Below are 15,469 nucleotides of genomic sequence, written 5' to 3'. Positions count from 1 at the left end.
CTTAGAAATATCCTGTAAACAAATTTGTCCATAAAGGCCTCAGCACAGTGCTTGACACTTAGAAAGTGCTTAGTAAATGTCGAAAGTGATGGTGGTGGTGGAGAGCCACCAGAGGCTGGGAGAGAAATACACAACTGGACTAGCATGGTCCCTGCCCTCACTGAGCTCACAGTGAGGCCCAAGTTAGACAAAAATTACCAGGCAATTCAAAAACAGTATAATATAAGCACTCTGGCCAGTGAAAGGGTCTAGAGTGCAAAGGAGGCTCTTAGTCTTTCTAAGCAAAGAATGGTGGTGCCAGGACCAGGGATGAGAGGGGAGAGGTGGAACTTAGGGACCTATAGGATGAGGAGGCAGAAAGAGTGGAGACCTGAGTCCAGTTCCTGGTGGGGCAACTGGAAGGGCTGTGGAGCAGTCACTGAGAAAGGGAACATAATGCATGAGCAGGGTCACAGGCAGAAAGTGGACTCCCACCAATTCAGACGCAATGGGTAGGCCGGCCCCAAGAGAGCTTTGCTACAGCCACAAGTCTACAACAGGGAAGTCTTGATCTTGAGAGGAAAAGAAACATTTAACATTCCCCAGAACAAAATACCTGAACAAAACAGATTTTATCCTGTCCTTGCCTGGGCTCCAATTTCAAAAGGAATTTTTTTTTTAAGTGGCACTCCCATCAATCCCATACATTTCATAGTATAAGCTTTCTGTATTTTATAGTGTGACATTTTACTGTGTAAACTGATGTCAGGATGGCTCTCCACAGGTTCATTAACCCTAAGACTTAAGATTCTTACTCTCCCAGGAAAGTCAGAGACATTGGTCAGATATTCTTACTCTACTTAAGAACATTATTTTGCTTAATAAAGGTTCAAAAAAAGAAAGCAAACATAAACTCTCATTTCCTAGGTTTCAAAGCATATAACTACACCTCTATACACCTCAAAATAAATTGTCAGAAACAACTCACCCCACGTGTTTCTGTGTCTTTAGCAAAAACACATTATATGTTAATAATAAAACATCTGATTAGATCTTGACCCATAGTCTCACGTATCCATCCAACCAGCACTAGTTTTGCTACAAGAAACAAAAGCAGCCTTGCTGTCTTGCTCCGTGCTCACTCAGCGTGTATCTGGCAACAGTATGCTGCCCAGCACTGTTCCATGCTGTCCCAAGCTGCCCACGAGGTACACTGCAATGGCTGTAGCTCAACCGCAGATCACTCTGCTTTAGCTCATTTCCTTGGGAGGGACACATGGCTAACTGTCCCCTACTGCCCATCGCCTACTCCCCTTTAGGAAGAAAACCCCAGGGTCTGGGCTCCTTGCTGAAGCCCACATCACAAGCCTCTGATGTAGTGATGTATCTTTGTCAGACTTAACTCTGGCAAATTGGGAGGAGAAATGATGTCTGTGACGTCCAGGTCTGGCCCACAGAAGGAACCGCTCAGACTCTACTTGCTCTTTCCCCCAGTGGTGGGAGGGAGACGCAGCAGTGATGAGCCACCTGCCACTGCAACAGGGCAGAAGAACCTAGACAACAAGCTAGAAGGAGCCCGAGTCCCTAACTGACCAGTGAAGAAAGGGCTGGACACCAAACCAACTATAGGCTTGGATTGTATATAAGGGGAAAAAATTACACTATTTAAGCCACTCTTATTTTGGTCTTTATTAATAAACAGCCAAACAAATATCTTAATTCACTTCTGCTCCACTGAAGTCTCCAATTATGCTGAATTTAACATGTGCCTCTCTTCATCTTGGGGCTCTTCATTTCTTTATCATGACTGCAGACAGCTCAGCATCACGTCAGGTACAAATAATGTTCACACTGGAGTCTTGGAGGAGTACAATAATAAATAAGTTAATTCAATATCATTCCTCTCCACAATGGTCATGTATGCAACCTGCTTTTTAATTTGTTTCTAGAGCTGGTATTTACAGATTTCCAGTCTGCATGTGCAGGACTTCCAGTCCATCTGAGGAATTTTTGACCTTGGTGTTATACATGGCGACGACATTCCAAACCCAGCATCAGGACTTTTCTACATTAATTCTGTTTTTCCTCAGGACAGACTATACTGAGTCCCCTTTACTTTCCTCTTTGATATTTGTGGTAGGCAGGATAATGCTCCCTACCTCTATACCCCCAAGACATCCACATCCTCCATCCCTGTGTTGTAGTTCATGCATCTGCTATTTACACCCATGGCCACAGGGACTTTGCAGATATGATTAAGGACCTCAAGATGGGGAGTTATCCTGGATTATATACAGAGTCCCAATTTAATCACAAGGGTTCTTGTAAAAAGAGAAACAAGAGTGTCAGAGTTATAGAAAGGATGTAAAACAGAAACAAAAGTTAGTGGGATGCCAATGCTTGAAGGAAGCAATGAAGTAAGCATGAGCCAAGAAACACAGGTACCTTTAGTAGCTCTGCCACCACCCTGAATTTAGCCCACTGAAACCCACTTCAGACTTCTGACCTCCAGAGCCATAATAAATCTGCATTATCTTAAAGCCACAAATTTGTGGAAATTTGTTATAGCAGCCATAGGAATCCGATAGCACCTATTTATTATAATAACCCAGTTGAAGTTTAGGGTATGTCACCTAAAGAGTGACAGTGAAATTTAGTAATTTACAATATTAACAGTATTGTTATTAGTACACAGTAATAGTGATACCAATAATATACAATTGGTTTGTCACTGTACTGTAATGGCACAAGCAGCTCTCCCTGCCAGCTGCTACCCATCCCCACCAAAAAGCCACAGAAGTTGAATGTGAAAAGCACAATAGGTACAAGCACACCTTATAAGCAGATCAAAGGATTATTTAAACACTTCGATGAGTGAATCTCCATCTCAAGATAAAACTGTTACTGTTTTGAAGGATGAAAGCTTTCTCTGCTAGTAAAACAGCATAATTTTTAATAATTTCCACAAAAGTAAAAGACTTAAGGAATTTTTAAAGCTCTTATTTCTAACCAAAATCTGTAACCATGCATGATATTTTACTAATATTTAGTTTAAACATGGTTCATGAATTGGTTAAATTTTAGTTCATGCATTGAGTACAGTGTGCTTTGAACATTCCCATTCCTTGAAAAGTATAAGATTAACTGACCCTGGCTCTATCCATATGCAACTGCCCACTTTCGGTGTCCAAAGGGTCCCACAGAAAGATCAGAAGATTAAATTATCCTTCCACCTTCATTCTCCTTTCAGCCAGCACCAGCTCCTAGCTCCATGACAATGGCATTTCCCAACTCGGAGAAGTCTGGGGGGAAATGTAGGTCACTCCGAGTGCCCTTATCCCAATTCTCCAAAGGGAGGTCCCAAGCAACACCCTTGAAGACCACTCTGACGCAAAGTTCATCTATACCTGACCACAGGAGGTTCATTTTAAGATCACGTTTTTAAGCCAGGGCTGTTTGCATTGCCAGGATTTCATACAAGTCATAGAACCACAACTGTACTATAAACTTTTGGCCTCAATCTACTTCCCCTCCTTCCTCCTGACCAGAACCAAATGAAATTTCTTTAATACCCAAAATAGTCCTGACCCCATAACAGGGCTCCTTTTGTGCCAGAAACTCAATAACTTCTTTGTAATGAATACATCCCTACATTACATTCAAGAGAAGGCACACTATCTCCTGTGCTACACTCCCAGGAAGTCTAAGTGCTATCTGTTTGGAGCAGATGCTTGGTTCTAAAGGCTGGATTTCCCCTCCACCACCATTGCTGTTTGTTCTAGACTTTGGTAGCCATTGTAACCATACCACTGGTAATATGTAAGGTTTTCTACCTGTACCTCCAATTCCCTAGCTAGACAACAGGGATAGGATAGATATTTCCAGGTTAAGGCCTTCTCTACAGTCAGTAGTCTGTCTATCCCAAACCTTGAGGTGGACAGCATGCAAAGGACATCTTCTGTTGTCCCTAAGTGACTTAATACCAAACCTTAAGTATTAAAATGTTTAATTATTTACCCCTGTATAACACATTTACTTTTATTCCTTAGGCTTTAGTGTATCTGCCTTATACACATATTATTTCTGATTATGGATTTCTAATATGTAAAACATATGGCTTTTTGTTCCTTTATTTTTTTAAAAAAATACATATTTTTTTAGTTGTAGATGGACACAATACCTTTATTTTATCTATTTATTTTTATGTGGTGCTGAGGATTGAACTTAGTGCCTCACATGTGCCATGCAAGCGCTCTACCACTGAGCCACAACCCCAGCCCTTGTTCCTTCATTTTTAAAGCCACTATTTGACAATCATGTTAACAGCACATAGGAAACAAACTCAGGTCAAGCACTGACACTCTCGTCTCATAAACTAACTCAATCTTTTGAAAGTTCTTCCTCTACTTTTATGTTTGACCTTAGAACTTGGCATCTATTTTCAATAGGAACAATGAGAATTGTTCTGACTTATGTTCTTTATCTATAATTTATAAGGTATTTTTTTCCTCCCTTTGTTAGTCTACTTACTCCACCATTAACTACCTTAAATGGGTGGCTTAAACAACAGAAATTTACTTTCTCACCATTCTGGCAGCTGGAAGTCCAAGATCCACAAGGTCAGATTTGGTGAGGGCCCTTTTCAATGGCTTACAGATGACCAGCTTTGAACTATGTCCTCACAGGACAGAGATGGGAAGAAAGCCCTTTGTCTCTCTTCTAATAAGAATTCGAATTTCATCATGAAGGTCCATCCTCATGACCTCATCTGAATTACTCAAAGGCCCCATTTTCAAATGCCATCACATTGGGGATTAGGGCTTTAACACAAATATTGTAGGGGACACAATCAATTCAAACCACTGCAGTCCCTTTGACGGACAATTTGTATGTACCTTAAAATGAGTCCACAGACAGACTTTCTTTATTATTAGAGACAACAGTGGCAAGGTCTTGGGCCCAGACTAAGTGCTAGATATAGTTGAACATACACAATTCCTGAAATCCACAACTCCAATATTCTCATGTTCTTGATGTAAATATATAAGTACTTCCTTATCTAGGGAGACTACCTTCCCAAGAGCCTCAGTGGATGCCTAAAACCTCAGATAATACACCAAACCCTACATGTACTATATTTTTCCTATACATACATATTTATGATAAAGCTTAATTCATAAATTAGACACAGTGAAAAATTAGCAACAATCACAATATAATACAATAATTATAACAATATACTGTAGTACAATTGTCAGCATCACTAGCTTTGCACCTCTGGGGCCACTGTTAAAGTAAGAGCTACTTGAACATAAGCACTGTGTTACCATGACAGTCGACTGACCATTTAATATCATCAGACCCATTCCCTCCTGTGGTGACTCCTTGCGACAGCCATGGAGAAGTGCCACTTAGATTTCCCTTATAGAGACCAACTGATTGACGGCCTCCAGTTGACACAGATTTGGATTCACCATGACATTCATGCTACGGCTGGGTATCTGCTGGGCTTCAGCCAACAAGTGCCTAAGCTGCAGAGGTGTTCAATTGGGGCTTTTCTTGCCCGATGTGGAAATTCCATGATAGACAACTGTGCTCAAGCAAGCCCCAACTGCCCAGCCAAGACTTTCTCAGAACTGAACTGCAGTCTAGAATTCTTCAATCCCAGACCTCCTTCCTTCCCATGCTCCCTTCACCGATGTCAGACCCACAGCATGTTCTGAAGGCTCTGCCTGCTGTCACATCCTCCCCACTTACCCTCCATGGACATTTTCCTTATTCATCTCTTCTACGCCGAATCATAACTTTGGCATCTGATCCCCAGAAAATTCAGGAAACCTACTTAATGAAGTACTTCACATAATGAAACATACATATTTAGCTCTCATGTAACCTATTCATCTATCTGGAGACCAATACTCATCTGAGATAACAAAAGGTGATGGAAGAAATAAGGGGAAAAAATCAGAAATTCAAACTAAAGCAAAAAAGAAAACTGTGCTTACTTTAATACAATGGAACATTTGGCTATTGAGCATTCACCAGGTACAAGATGTTGTACAAGGTATTATGGATGATACAAACACAAGAGAGGGCCCCATTCTCAAGGAATTTATAATCTGCACTTGTATCTTTTACCCAGAATCTATCATTCATTTTAAATAATTCCCTTAAGTATTTTATGTATACATGTGCATATTTCTCTGTGCAAGGTGAATGAGAAAATAAAATTGCTTCACACAAATCTTTTTAGGTCCTTTCTTAAAAAAGAAACTAGTCTTCAAAATTAAACATAATAGTATTTCCTGTCCAACCTCAGAATCCACTTCTGAGATCTCCAGAGGGAAAATATCAAGACACCTTCCTTGTCACTTAAGAAAAGTCATTTAATGGGTCATTCATTTACATATAATTCATGCTGGACAAAAGAAGGTTTCTTCCTAAAGGAAGAAATGGGATCAAGGCATTTGAATCAATTGATACAATTGTGTAAAAACAAAATTCAAAACATCTATTTTCTCTCATGTTGTATTATAAAATGTATCACGCATACACAGCATAAAGCAAATATATTTTTTAAAGAATAACAAAGTAAATTCTGTGTGCCTACTATTCAAGTTAAGGACTATGATATTACTATAACTTTTAAAGCCCTTCTGCTTCCCTGTACTCCTCCAGAACAGTTTCTCAACCTCAACTTTGATATTTTGGCCCAAATGATTCTTAAGTGCTCAGTCACTGCACTTTTGGATATTTACACCCCTGGCCTCGACCTACTAGATGTCTGTAGCCTACACCACCATCATTCCCAGCTGTGACAACCAAAAATGTCTCCAGACACTGCCCTAGATCCTCTGCAGGGTCAAGTCACAACCTGTTGAGAGCCACTGCCCTAAAGGTAACCACAACTGCACTTTTGCTTTTCTTTACATTCTAAAACAATGTATTATTTGGTTTTGATGTGTTTGGAATTCATAGCAATGAAGTCACACTCTGTGTATTTTCTTGTGACATCTTTCATTCAACATTATGTTTTTGAGATCCACACGTGGTGTGTTGCCATAAGGTATATTCATACAATATTTTAACCTTATATTTTTGCTGCTGTACAGTAATCTACTAAATGAAATTTTCACTAAATGAAATTTTCACTATTTACTTAATCAAGTCTCTTATTGATGGATATTCCTACTATTTCTGATGTTTTGCTTCTATGGACTTCTGCTAGCATTATTCCCTATCTGGGTCTTGTAAGACACAACAGTTTTTCTAAGGCACGCACCTGGGAGTAGACTGCTCGGTCACAGAAGACTCTTATTCGACTTTATTATTTTCCAAAGTGGTGGTGTAGACCTACACTCCCACCAGCAGCAGAGGACAATTCCCACTGCCCCAAGTGCTCTCTAACACTTGGTTCTTCACTTATTTTTTTCATGACATTTGATACCACAAAAATATACATTGCTTACCGTGTAAGTGCCAATTCTACAAACGGCAAATGAGATCTGGATACATTCAGACATTCTCTACAAGATTAAAATAAGAATAAGCAATTACAACTAAATGTTTGTACCAAAGAATTGGCTTCATTCCCCTTATTCTTTTTTCTCCCTCTTTAAAGAAAATCTGCTATATTCTGACATCTGCTTCATGAGCAGGCATTGAATTCTTTCCTTCTGCTTTTTCTAAGCTAGTTTGAATAAGAGAAAGATAAGAGGACAGGACACACCACCTTACCAAGGGATTATAAAGCAGACAATTCATCCTCTACTACTATAGACCACCTAAGGAATGTGACTTATCATGGTTTAATTTCATTGTTTAAGTCTTTCCTCCATATCTAATTTTTAATGAAAAATTATTTAAGGAGTCTTACAAGCACTTTTTTAAGTTCAATTCTTATTATAAATGTCTACAATTCTTAAAATGGACAGAAAAGAAATGCTTGTAAAAGCAAAACACTCTTAGTTACATGCAGAAAGTTCTGAATGAGCTAAATTTAGTGAGAAGACTGAGGTCCTTGGTCTCAGATTATCAGTGGTAGTACTCAATTTAGAATTCAAACTTCTCACACTCAAGTCAAGTTCAGATTCCTATAAAATTCATGCACATACACAAAACAAAACATGCATACTAAACATGAGCATTGGTTTCTTTTCCTCTATTTAACCAAAGAAATATTTTTAGCACATTAAATTGATACGTAGTCAAAATAACCATAACTTTATACAGTCTAACTGTGTTATTATGGTTTATTATCATCAAGTTAAAGCTTCTCTGTTAAGTTGATAATGGCCTGAATCTGAGCCAGCATGGTTTTATCAATGGTGTCAAGGATCCTGTGACAGTCAAGTGGCTTTGAAAAGATGTTTTGTTTTTTTTTTTAAGGTCCAACAAATCATCAGACCAATTCTGCCAAAGTTTCCTGCCTCTTCAGACAATGTCCATAAGACATTGGATTCAGTATAACTAACAAAAAGTAAGGAAAAGCCTGAAAAGCCAAAGGCTATGGGCATAGATATTCAAAATAAAAACTAATAGCAATGGAGAAATTAAACTCAAAAGATAATTGTTGGGTGATGTTCTTAGACTCACTCTGAACTTTCAAAAAATCCCAAGCATTCACTGGTTCTATTGTTCAAAGCAAGTGACAGATTATTTAATATTAAAGTTTTATTTATCACTATTTATTAGTTATTAATAATATTTACTATTACTATTGTAACACCACAGGCTTTATTTTGAATGAAATACACGACTGACCAATGAAATACACCCTGGACCAATGCCACAGTTGTCCTCAGAGCTGGAGACTACTGAAAATGTTCATGACTCTGACCAACATCTGTTCTTCCCATTTATCTTTGGAAATTACCCTGAGGTATACCTTCGGAATGAAATGGTAAATTATTGAACAACTGTCTCAGTAAGCTGGAGACCTTTTTTCCCAACTGAACATTAACTCTTGTTTATGCCACCTAATAAAAGACTGGATTTCCCAGACTTTCTTAGAGCTGGGTGCCGTGGGACTAAGTTCTCCCAAATGAGATGAAAGCAAAGGATGCATTAAGGGAAGTGACATTAGAAGGGCACCTTTTTGCTCCTTTCCCACTTCTGCATTCCATAACTGAGCCTTAAAGCAGCTCCGGTGACAATCCTAGACTGTGAGGGCACACACAGAACTGGGGACACGTGAAGTGAAACACACAGGTGAGCACTCCTGGAGATGGCTGTGGCCAAGGGCTGCCACCCCTCCTCTTCCAGACTCTGTACATGTGATGGAAATAAAACTTCCCCATTCAGACACCACTGAGTCTCTCTCAGCCTAGTCCAATCCTGATGGGACAGAGTAATGTTTGTTTTTAAAAAGTAGGTCCCCCCAAGGCCACAGGAAAGGGCTCCAACATTTGTCATTAAAGAATAACTCTTTAAAGAGCTTTATTTTTTAAAAAGGCAAAAATATCTATTCTCTAATTACCGAAAACCTGCTTTCTACTCCTTCCCTCTCACAGCCCCAAAATGTACAATTACTGGAACTGCCAAAATTATTACCCTGAAAACCCTGAACTTATTTTCTGAGACTATTTTTCCTGAATAGCCTTATTACCTCATTCTCTTCTCTTCTCTAACCTCTAATCCTTACTAATACTGTGTTGCCCTTGAACATCCTACCTCAAACCAAGTGGCACATCTATCACTCAAATTCCATTCATTCTGACAACAATGCTCTCGGCTTGGCCTCATCCCTCTAATTAGTGAGAGGCCAATATGAAGAGAATTGAAAATCATATTCAAACTTCCCCTGGTCAAGATACAGAACTAGAAATTAATTTAGGATGGTTACACTTCATATTTTTCCCTGTTATAGGTGCTCTACTTGTGAGAGCCTATCTTAACTGTAAGTCCATGAGACATGAGGCATAGCTTGGAATAAGCAATTAGTACTTACTTTCAGTTAAATACAAACTACCTCATATAAACTGTGACCCAGGAGCCGCCAAGTCAACATTCACAAATCTACATCTAGAACTGCCAGAAGAAGCTCCAAAGAATATTACTTCAAAAACAAATCACCCATCTTCTTTGCAACTTCATCTGATGAAAGATGTGTTGTCAAAAAAGATGTGTTGTCAAAAGAAAGTCACAGATTGGTTAAAATCTGTTCCAACGGGTCTATGAAAAAAGTGTACAATACAGAAAAAAGGAAAAAGAACACTCAATGTGAAATTAATATGATTACTTACAGTTTACTGTTGTTTTCCCTAAGAAATTTCAAAGGTAAGCATGAAAATAAAGGAGAAAGAAAAAATCTTCAACATGATGGCAGAAAATAATTATTTGCTATATTGTGCAAAAAAAATGATTTCAAGGTATGATTTCAGTTTCAGAGTGAAAAACAATCTGTTTTTTAAAAAGCTAATTTTTAAGTAATATAATTGACAGTTTCAATTCTGATGCACTATGTAATCTTTTATCCTGATATGAAGCAAGATGGCCATCTTCCCTTATTTTCCCCACTATCATTTTGCTTTTGATGATAATAAAAAGTTAATATAGCCAAGCCAACTCTTCAGTCATGGAGGTAAGATACAAAAAACTATCAAACAAGAAAACAGATAAGGGAGAAAGAAAACACCTTCCAATTGAGCCTTTACCTGGGACCACCCATTTCCAAATAAGGTGAAGTAGGATTAAGCATTTTCTCACAACAGTATCCCTACCAAAAAAAAAAAAAAAAAAAAAAACGGGACAAGGCAAAGATGCAGGACTGTGGCGAACAAAGATCCAAGATCTTTTTCAAGGTGCATGGGAGCTCTGAAGGGCTGTGTGGGTGGCATCCTCTGAGAGAGGTCGTGTCTGTAATTACGCTTCAGTTACCCCTCAGACTGGAAATAACCGCTTGGGAATGCCACCTACCTCAGAGCTGGTGCCTCCTTCTGTTAGTGTTGTCACTGCAAACATTAACAGTGAATTACTTAACAGCTCCCTTAGTATGCTCAGAAGCTGTTCCCCCAAAATGGGGAATAAGTAACTTTTTAAAGAAAACTCATTAAAAAATAAAATGAGATTTTGTTTACAAAATGTGGAGGCTTTTGCTCCTCAACCTTTTATAGCTTCATCAGACAAGGAAAAAGAAGGGTGATAATCAATCTGAAAAGAGACGTTTGCATCCAAGGCAAAGCTACCAAAATTGGCCTCTCAATAATTTTCTAAAGTGTTTTTAGCTGTAACAGGGCCACCAGCATCCCCAGAGCAGCTACACTTCCCGAGTCAGTTGCAACTGGAACCAGGAATCCCAAAAGGAATCACTGCCTCCCCCTATTAAAATAAATACATAATCTTAGCACATGGTCTCTTTGTGAAATTCACTCAGAAAGACTTGATAAGTTATCTTGCAAAAAGAATCAAATGAAAACAATATCAAAATTTATAAACTTCATCTCAGCAAAATTTTAGTCTTCTATAAGACACCACAGATAAACAAACAAATAAGTCACATGTTCTACCCAAATAAAAGCATATCTTGGCTTAAAATCTTAATAATAATTCTCTTTTTAAAAAGCACGAAGATGAAAAGAGAAATCCCCTTCTAATTTCACAGAATAAAATAATGATAAGCACGACTTACCTTGGAGGATTTATTCCTTCAACTTCTATCAGGCACTGGGGATTAGAAAATTCAACCCCAAAAAATAAATAGAACATCTTTAATATGGTGGGTACTTCCAGGCAAATCAGTAAGACCAAACCCTGGCATCAACAATCTTCCAGCTCAGGACACAGTACTAGTACTCCTCCCATATACACACACCCATCCTCCACCCACTGCAGGTACTGGGGATTGAACCCAGGACCTCGGGCATGGCAGACAAGCCCTCTACCACTAACTACACCACCAGCCCTCAGAGTGGTAATCTGACATACCTGTGGCAGGCAAGAGCAATACAAACAGTTCAGCACAGCAAGAAGTTAGTACAACAGGCATTAGGGAGAACAAGTAGGGATACTGAACCCACAATTAGGAGTATCAGGAAAGACTTTCTAAAGAGCCATCTCCTGAATTCAGTCTTAAAAGACTAAGGGTTAGCCAGGTGAAAGGGGAGAACAAAAGATAATTCCAGACACAAGTGACAGTGTGAGGAAATGAAGAAACATCCCAGGTCATGCATGCATTTGAAAGCTGCTGGTACGTGCCCTGAACATCCTCCTGTTCATTCCAAATAATCACTTTCCAATCTGGTATCCATTTCTGATGTTCCCAGTCAACACAGCACCTAAGTTGTCACATTAATATACAAAGCATCTGCATGGTAAGACCTCTCTACTCCTGCCAGAGGGCTTCCATCTACCAGGACTAAGTGGGTCCTGGAGTCTGCTCTGTTGTGGACATCCTGACAGATGAGAAGCCCACCCACCAGATACACCACTGACGAAGGTGGCAGGAGAGCCATTTCAAGTTGGCCAGCCACCACAATGTGGCCCAGCAAAAAAGAGCCAGGATCGACCAGTCCAGGGCCCACCCAGGGGATGGCTCTGCCCTCAAGTCTATGGACACCCTGGATTCAGGCCTTGGTTCCTACTCCTAGTGTTCCCATCTGCTACATTATCAGAATTAACTCCTGTGACTTGTCACTGCAAATATTGTAAAGCAGGATGGCAACTCTGAGCTTCCCCAAAGAAGAAAGCATTGCAAAGCAAGAGAGCTCAGCTCCCAGCACTGAGGCAAAAATGGAGAGAAGGATGGGACAAAAGGGAAAAAAAAAAACACAATTCATTCTAGTCAGACCTCAGAGTACTATCCAGCGAGGCAAGGTACTACATGTAGATTGAAGAGGTTCAGTCTACAGGATATAAAATTTTATCATTCAATTATCATTTGATATCTTAATATTCAATGTTATTTGATATTGAATATTATTTTAATGACAGGCATCCAGAGGGACATGCATTGCTCACTGACATTTAGAAGCAGCATCACTTAGAAATCATAAGTTATATTTAATACTCCAAAATATAGATTCTTTCTCTGTTCTTTCTCCTTTCCTTTTATTATAATCTCTTTTTGGTTATACTTAATGATTCATTTTGACATAATTATAAAAGCATAATTGCTTTCCTCTATTCTACTGATCTTTCTGCTATTTAGTTGTGTGTTTTTTTTAAATTAGTACCTTGTGAAGATACATGATGAGAGCCTCTACCTCAGTTGCTTTTGATATAACTAAATCAACACAAATTTCAGCACTTTCTGCTAAACCCTTAGAAAAATGTTTAGATATTCTCACCTTGAACTTACCATTTGAAGTCTCTTCCTTGAGCATGATACCTATATTGTCAAATCTTTATTTAAAGTCCTCAAAGTATTCACATGGCTGAGCCCTTTTTACCAAATCAGTACTTTCTTATTAACTTAACAAAAATCATTGTACCACTGTAGAAATCACTGGTTGAAGGAAAACATGTCCTAAAACTTACCATTTGCTTATAAACTAGACAACCCGGGCTTTTTAAAATTCTTTTATATTACTGTATTTTTATGCCTTTATTTATTTATTTTCATGTGGTGCTGAGGATCAAACCCAGTGCCTCACACATGCTAGGCAAGTGCTCTACCTCAGAATAAAACTTATGCTTTGCCTTCTTTCTGAAGATTAACTCAAGATTGCATAGTAAGCTTCTTCATAATCTGTAACATTTATAGCTATGATTCCATCAGAATCCTGTTTTTTTCTTTTTTTCTTTTTTTAATGCCGCACCAAAAAGAATAAAATGCAAACATCAAATAAACTGGAGGATAAGTCTTCAGTTCTCAACCACATCTCAATTCAGTTTTTGTAACAGATTTCTATTCTTAGTGATAATGATATGTAATAACACATAAGATCAAAAGTACAAATTTCTAAATATCCCATACAGTCAAAGATCACCTGTTTGTTTCATAGTTCTGCACTGTTAGCTGGAAAACAGAATTCTGCTGCTAAATTAAAAAAAAATACAGAAATATCTGAAATCTTCCCCTATACCACAATGATTTTTAAATAACTCAAGGTAAAGTGAGGAGAGACTGCCTGATATGTGAGGACTGATTGAGAAGGAGGGGGATCACCCAGAGGAATCTTGCATCCAGTTCAATCTCTTACTCACTCAGGAACCCTTCGATAATATCCCTCAGGGCGAAGGAAGAAGCACACTCTGCTTTGTCATTTCCTACTTGAGGCAGATGAACACAGCTTAAGACAGTTCTGTCTCATCCTGAAACCAGCATCTGCCTTCTCAAGACTCTAACCCCTCTCACAGTACGTCTGTCTTCTGGATATTCACAGAAGAGTGTTTATGCCTTTTCATAACTAAAGATAGGGGGCAGATGTATTCTTAAACACATCTCAATCCAAAAAGTTATACTTCTCCTTCTTCATATAATTTTGTAAATTTCTATAAAACTCAGCCCTCAGAAAAACACTGCCTTTCTTCTTTGAGAAGGTCCCATGGTTGGCAAACTGCAATCTGCAGGTCAAATCCAGTCCAATACCTTTCTTTGCCAACAAAGTTTTATTGGAACACAGTCGTAACTATCTGTTTACCTATTATCTACTGCTGCTTTTGAACTACAATAGCAGAGCTGAGTAGTTGAGACACAGCACATGACCCATAAAGCCTGAAGTCTTTACTAGCTGAACCTTTGCAGAAAAAGTTTGTTCACTCTGTTGTTCCCTAGCTCATCATTTGGGGTTTTCACACAAGCAAAGATATACATTATATTCAATGTTACAGGCTAGAGTCTCAGTAGCTACAAGGATACCATCCCTGTATTATCTGAGACCCCCATATTAAGCTCTCAAGAAATATTTCTTGAGAGAAAAAAAGTCAGGCAGAAAGAAAGAATAAGAAGTTGGGAGGAATGGGTAGGGTTTTTCTTCTCCAAGACAAAACTAATCTGACTCCAATCTTCATAGAATGTTTTAAAATCCTGCAGATCTTTTCCATGCTGTAACAAGGTATTTTAACACAGGATGGCACGCCAGAATTAAACTCAGGGACCTAAAGTTACATGTTTCATTTTGAGTAATAAACACTGATTAAAATATAATTAGAAAAATGAAGTCCCTATTAATTTTGATCACCTTTTCCACTTCCACTCTTTGAGCATATTTATTTGTTATTGCTGTTTTAATATCACCCTGCAATAATGTAATAAGGCAACTTATTATAATGATAAATCATCATTGCCTCAGAGAGAAACCCTTAAGAACGCTGAATTTGGGGAACAGAAAAAAAAACTGCTTTAAGACAGATGAAGAAAGAAGCAAAGCTTCAATTAGTTTGTTATAAATCTTGATTCTTCACCTCCATCATTTCTTCATAATCAGGCATCTTTATAAAAAGGTCTTGAACAAACTGACAAAGAATTAAGAACACTGAAAAGACAAGAAGTGAAAAAATCCATCTATGGGTATTTCCAAAGATAATCAATATAGCTATCCAATGTCTT

The 15,469-nt window shown here is 38.5% G+C and overlaps 1 protein-coding gene across 4 annotated transcripts in view; it reads right to left on the bottom strand.

Moving 5' to 3' along the window:
• Positions 1 to 15,469, bottom strand: part of ARL15 (ARF like GTPase 15) — a 410,850-nt gene that overhangs the window by 374,740 nt on the left and 20,641 nt on the right. For 2 of the 4 annotated variants that reach the window (XM_081285382.1, XM_081285378.1), the window contains exon 2: positions 7,449 to 7,505. The exons of 1 other annotated variant lie outside the window; for it this stretch is intronic. In XM_081285382.1, the coding sequence (XP_081141508.1) occupies positions 7,449 to 7,505 (57 nt within the window). Of the gene's footprint in view, positions 1 to 7,448; positions 7,506 to 11,608; positions 11,626 to 15,469 lie in introns of those variants that run through there. One more of the 4 variants, XM_081285379.1, reaches the window with a different exon arrangement.

The sequence above is a fragment of the Spermophilus citellus genome (genome assembly GCF_964194105.1).
Source record: "Spermophilus citellus genome assembly, chromosome: 1".
Lineage (NCBI taxonomy): Eukaryota > Metazoa > Chordata > Mammalia > Rodentia > Sciuridae > Spermophilus > Spermophilus citellus.
This window is presented reverse-complemented; position numbering and strand designations above follow the sequence as displayed.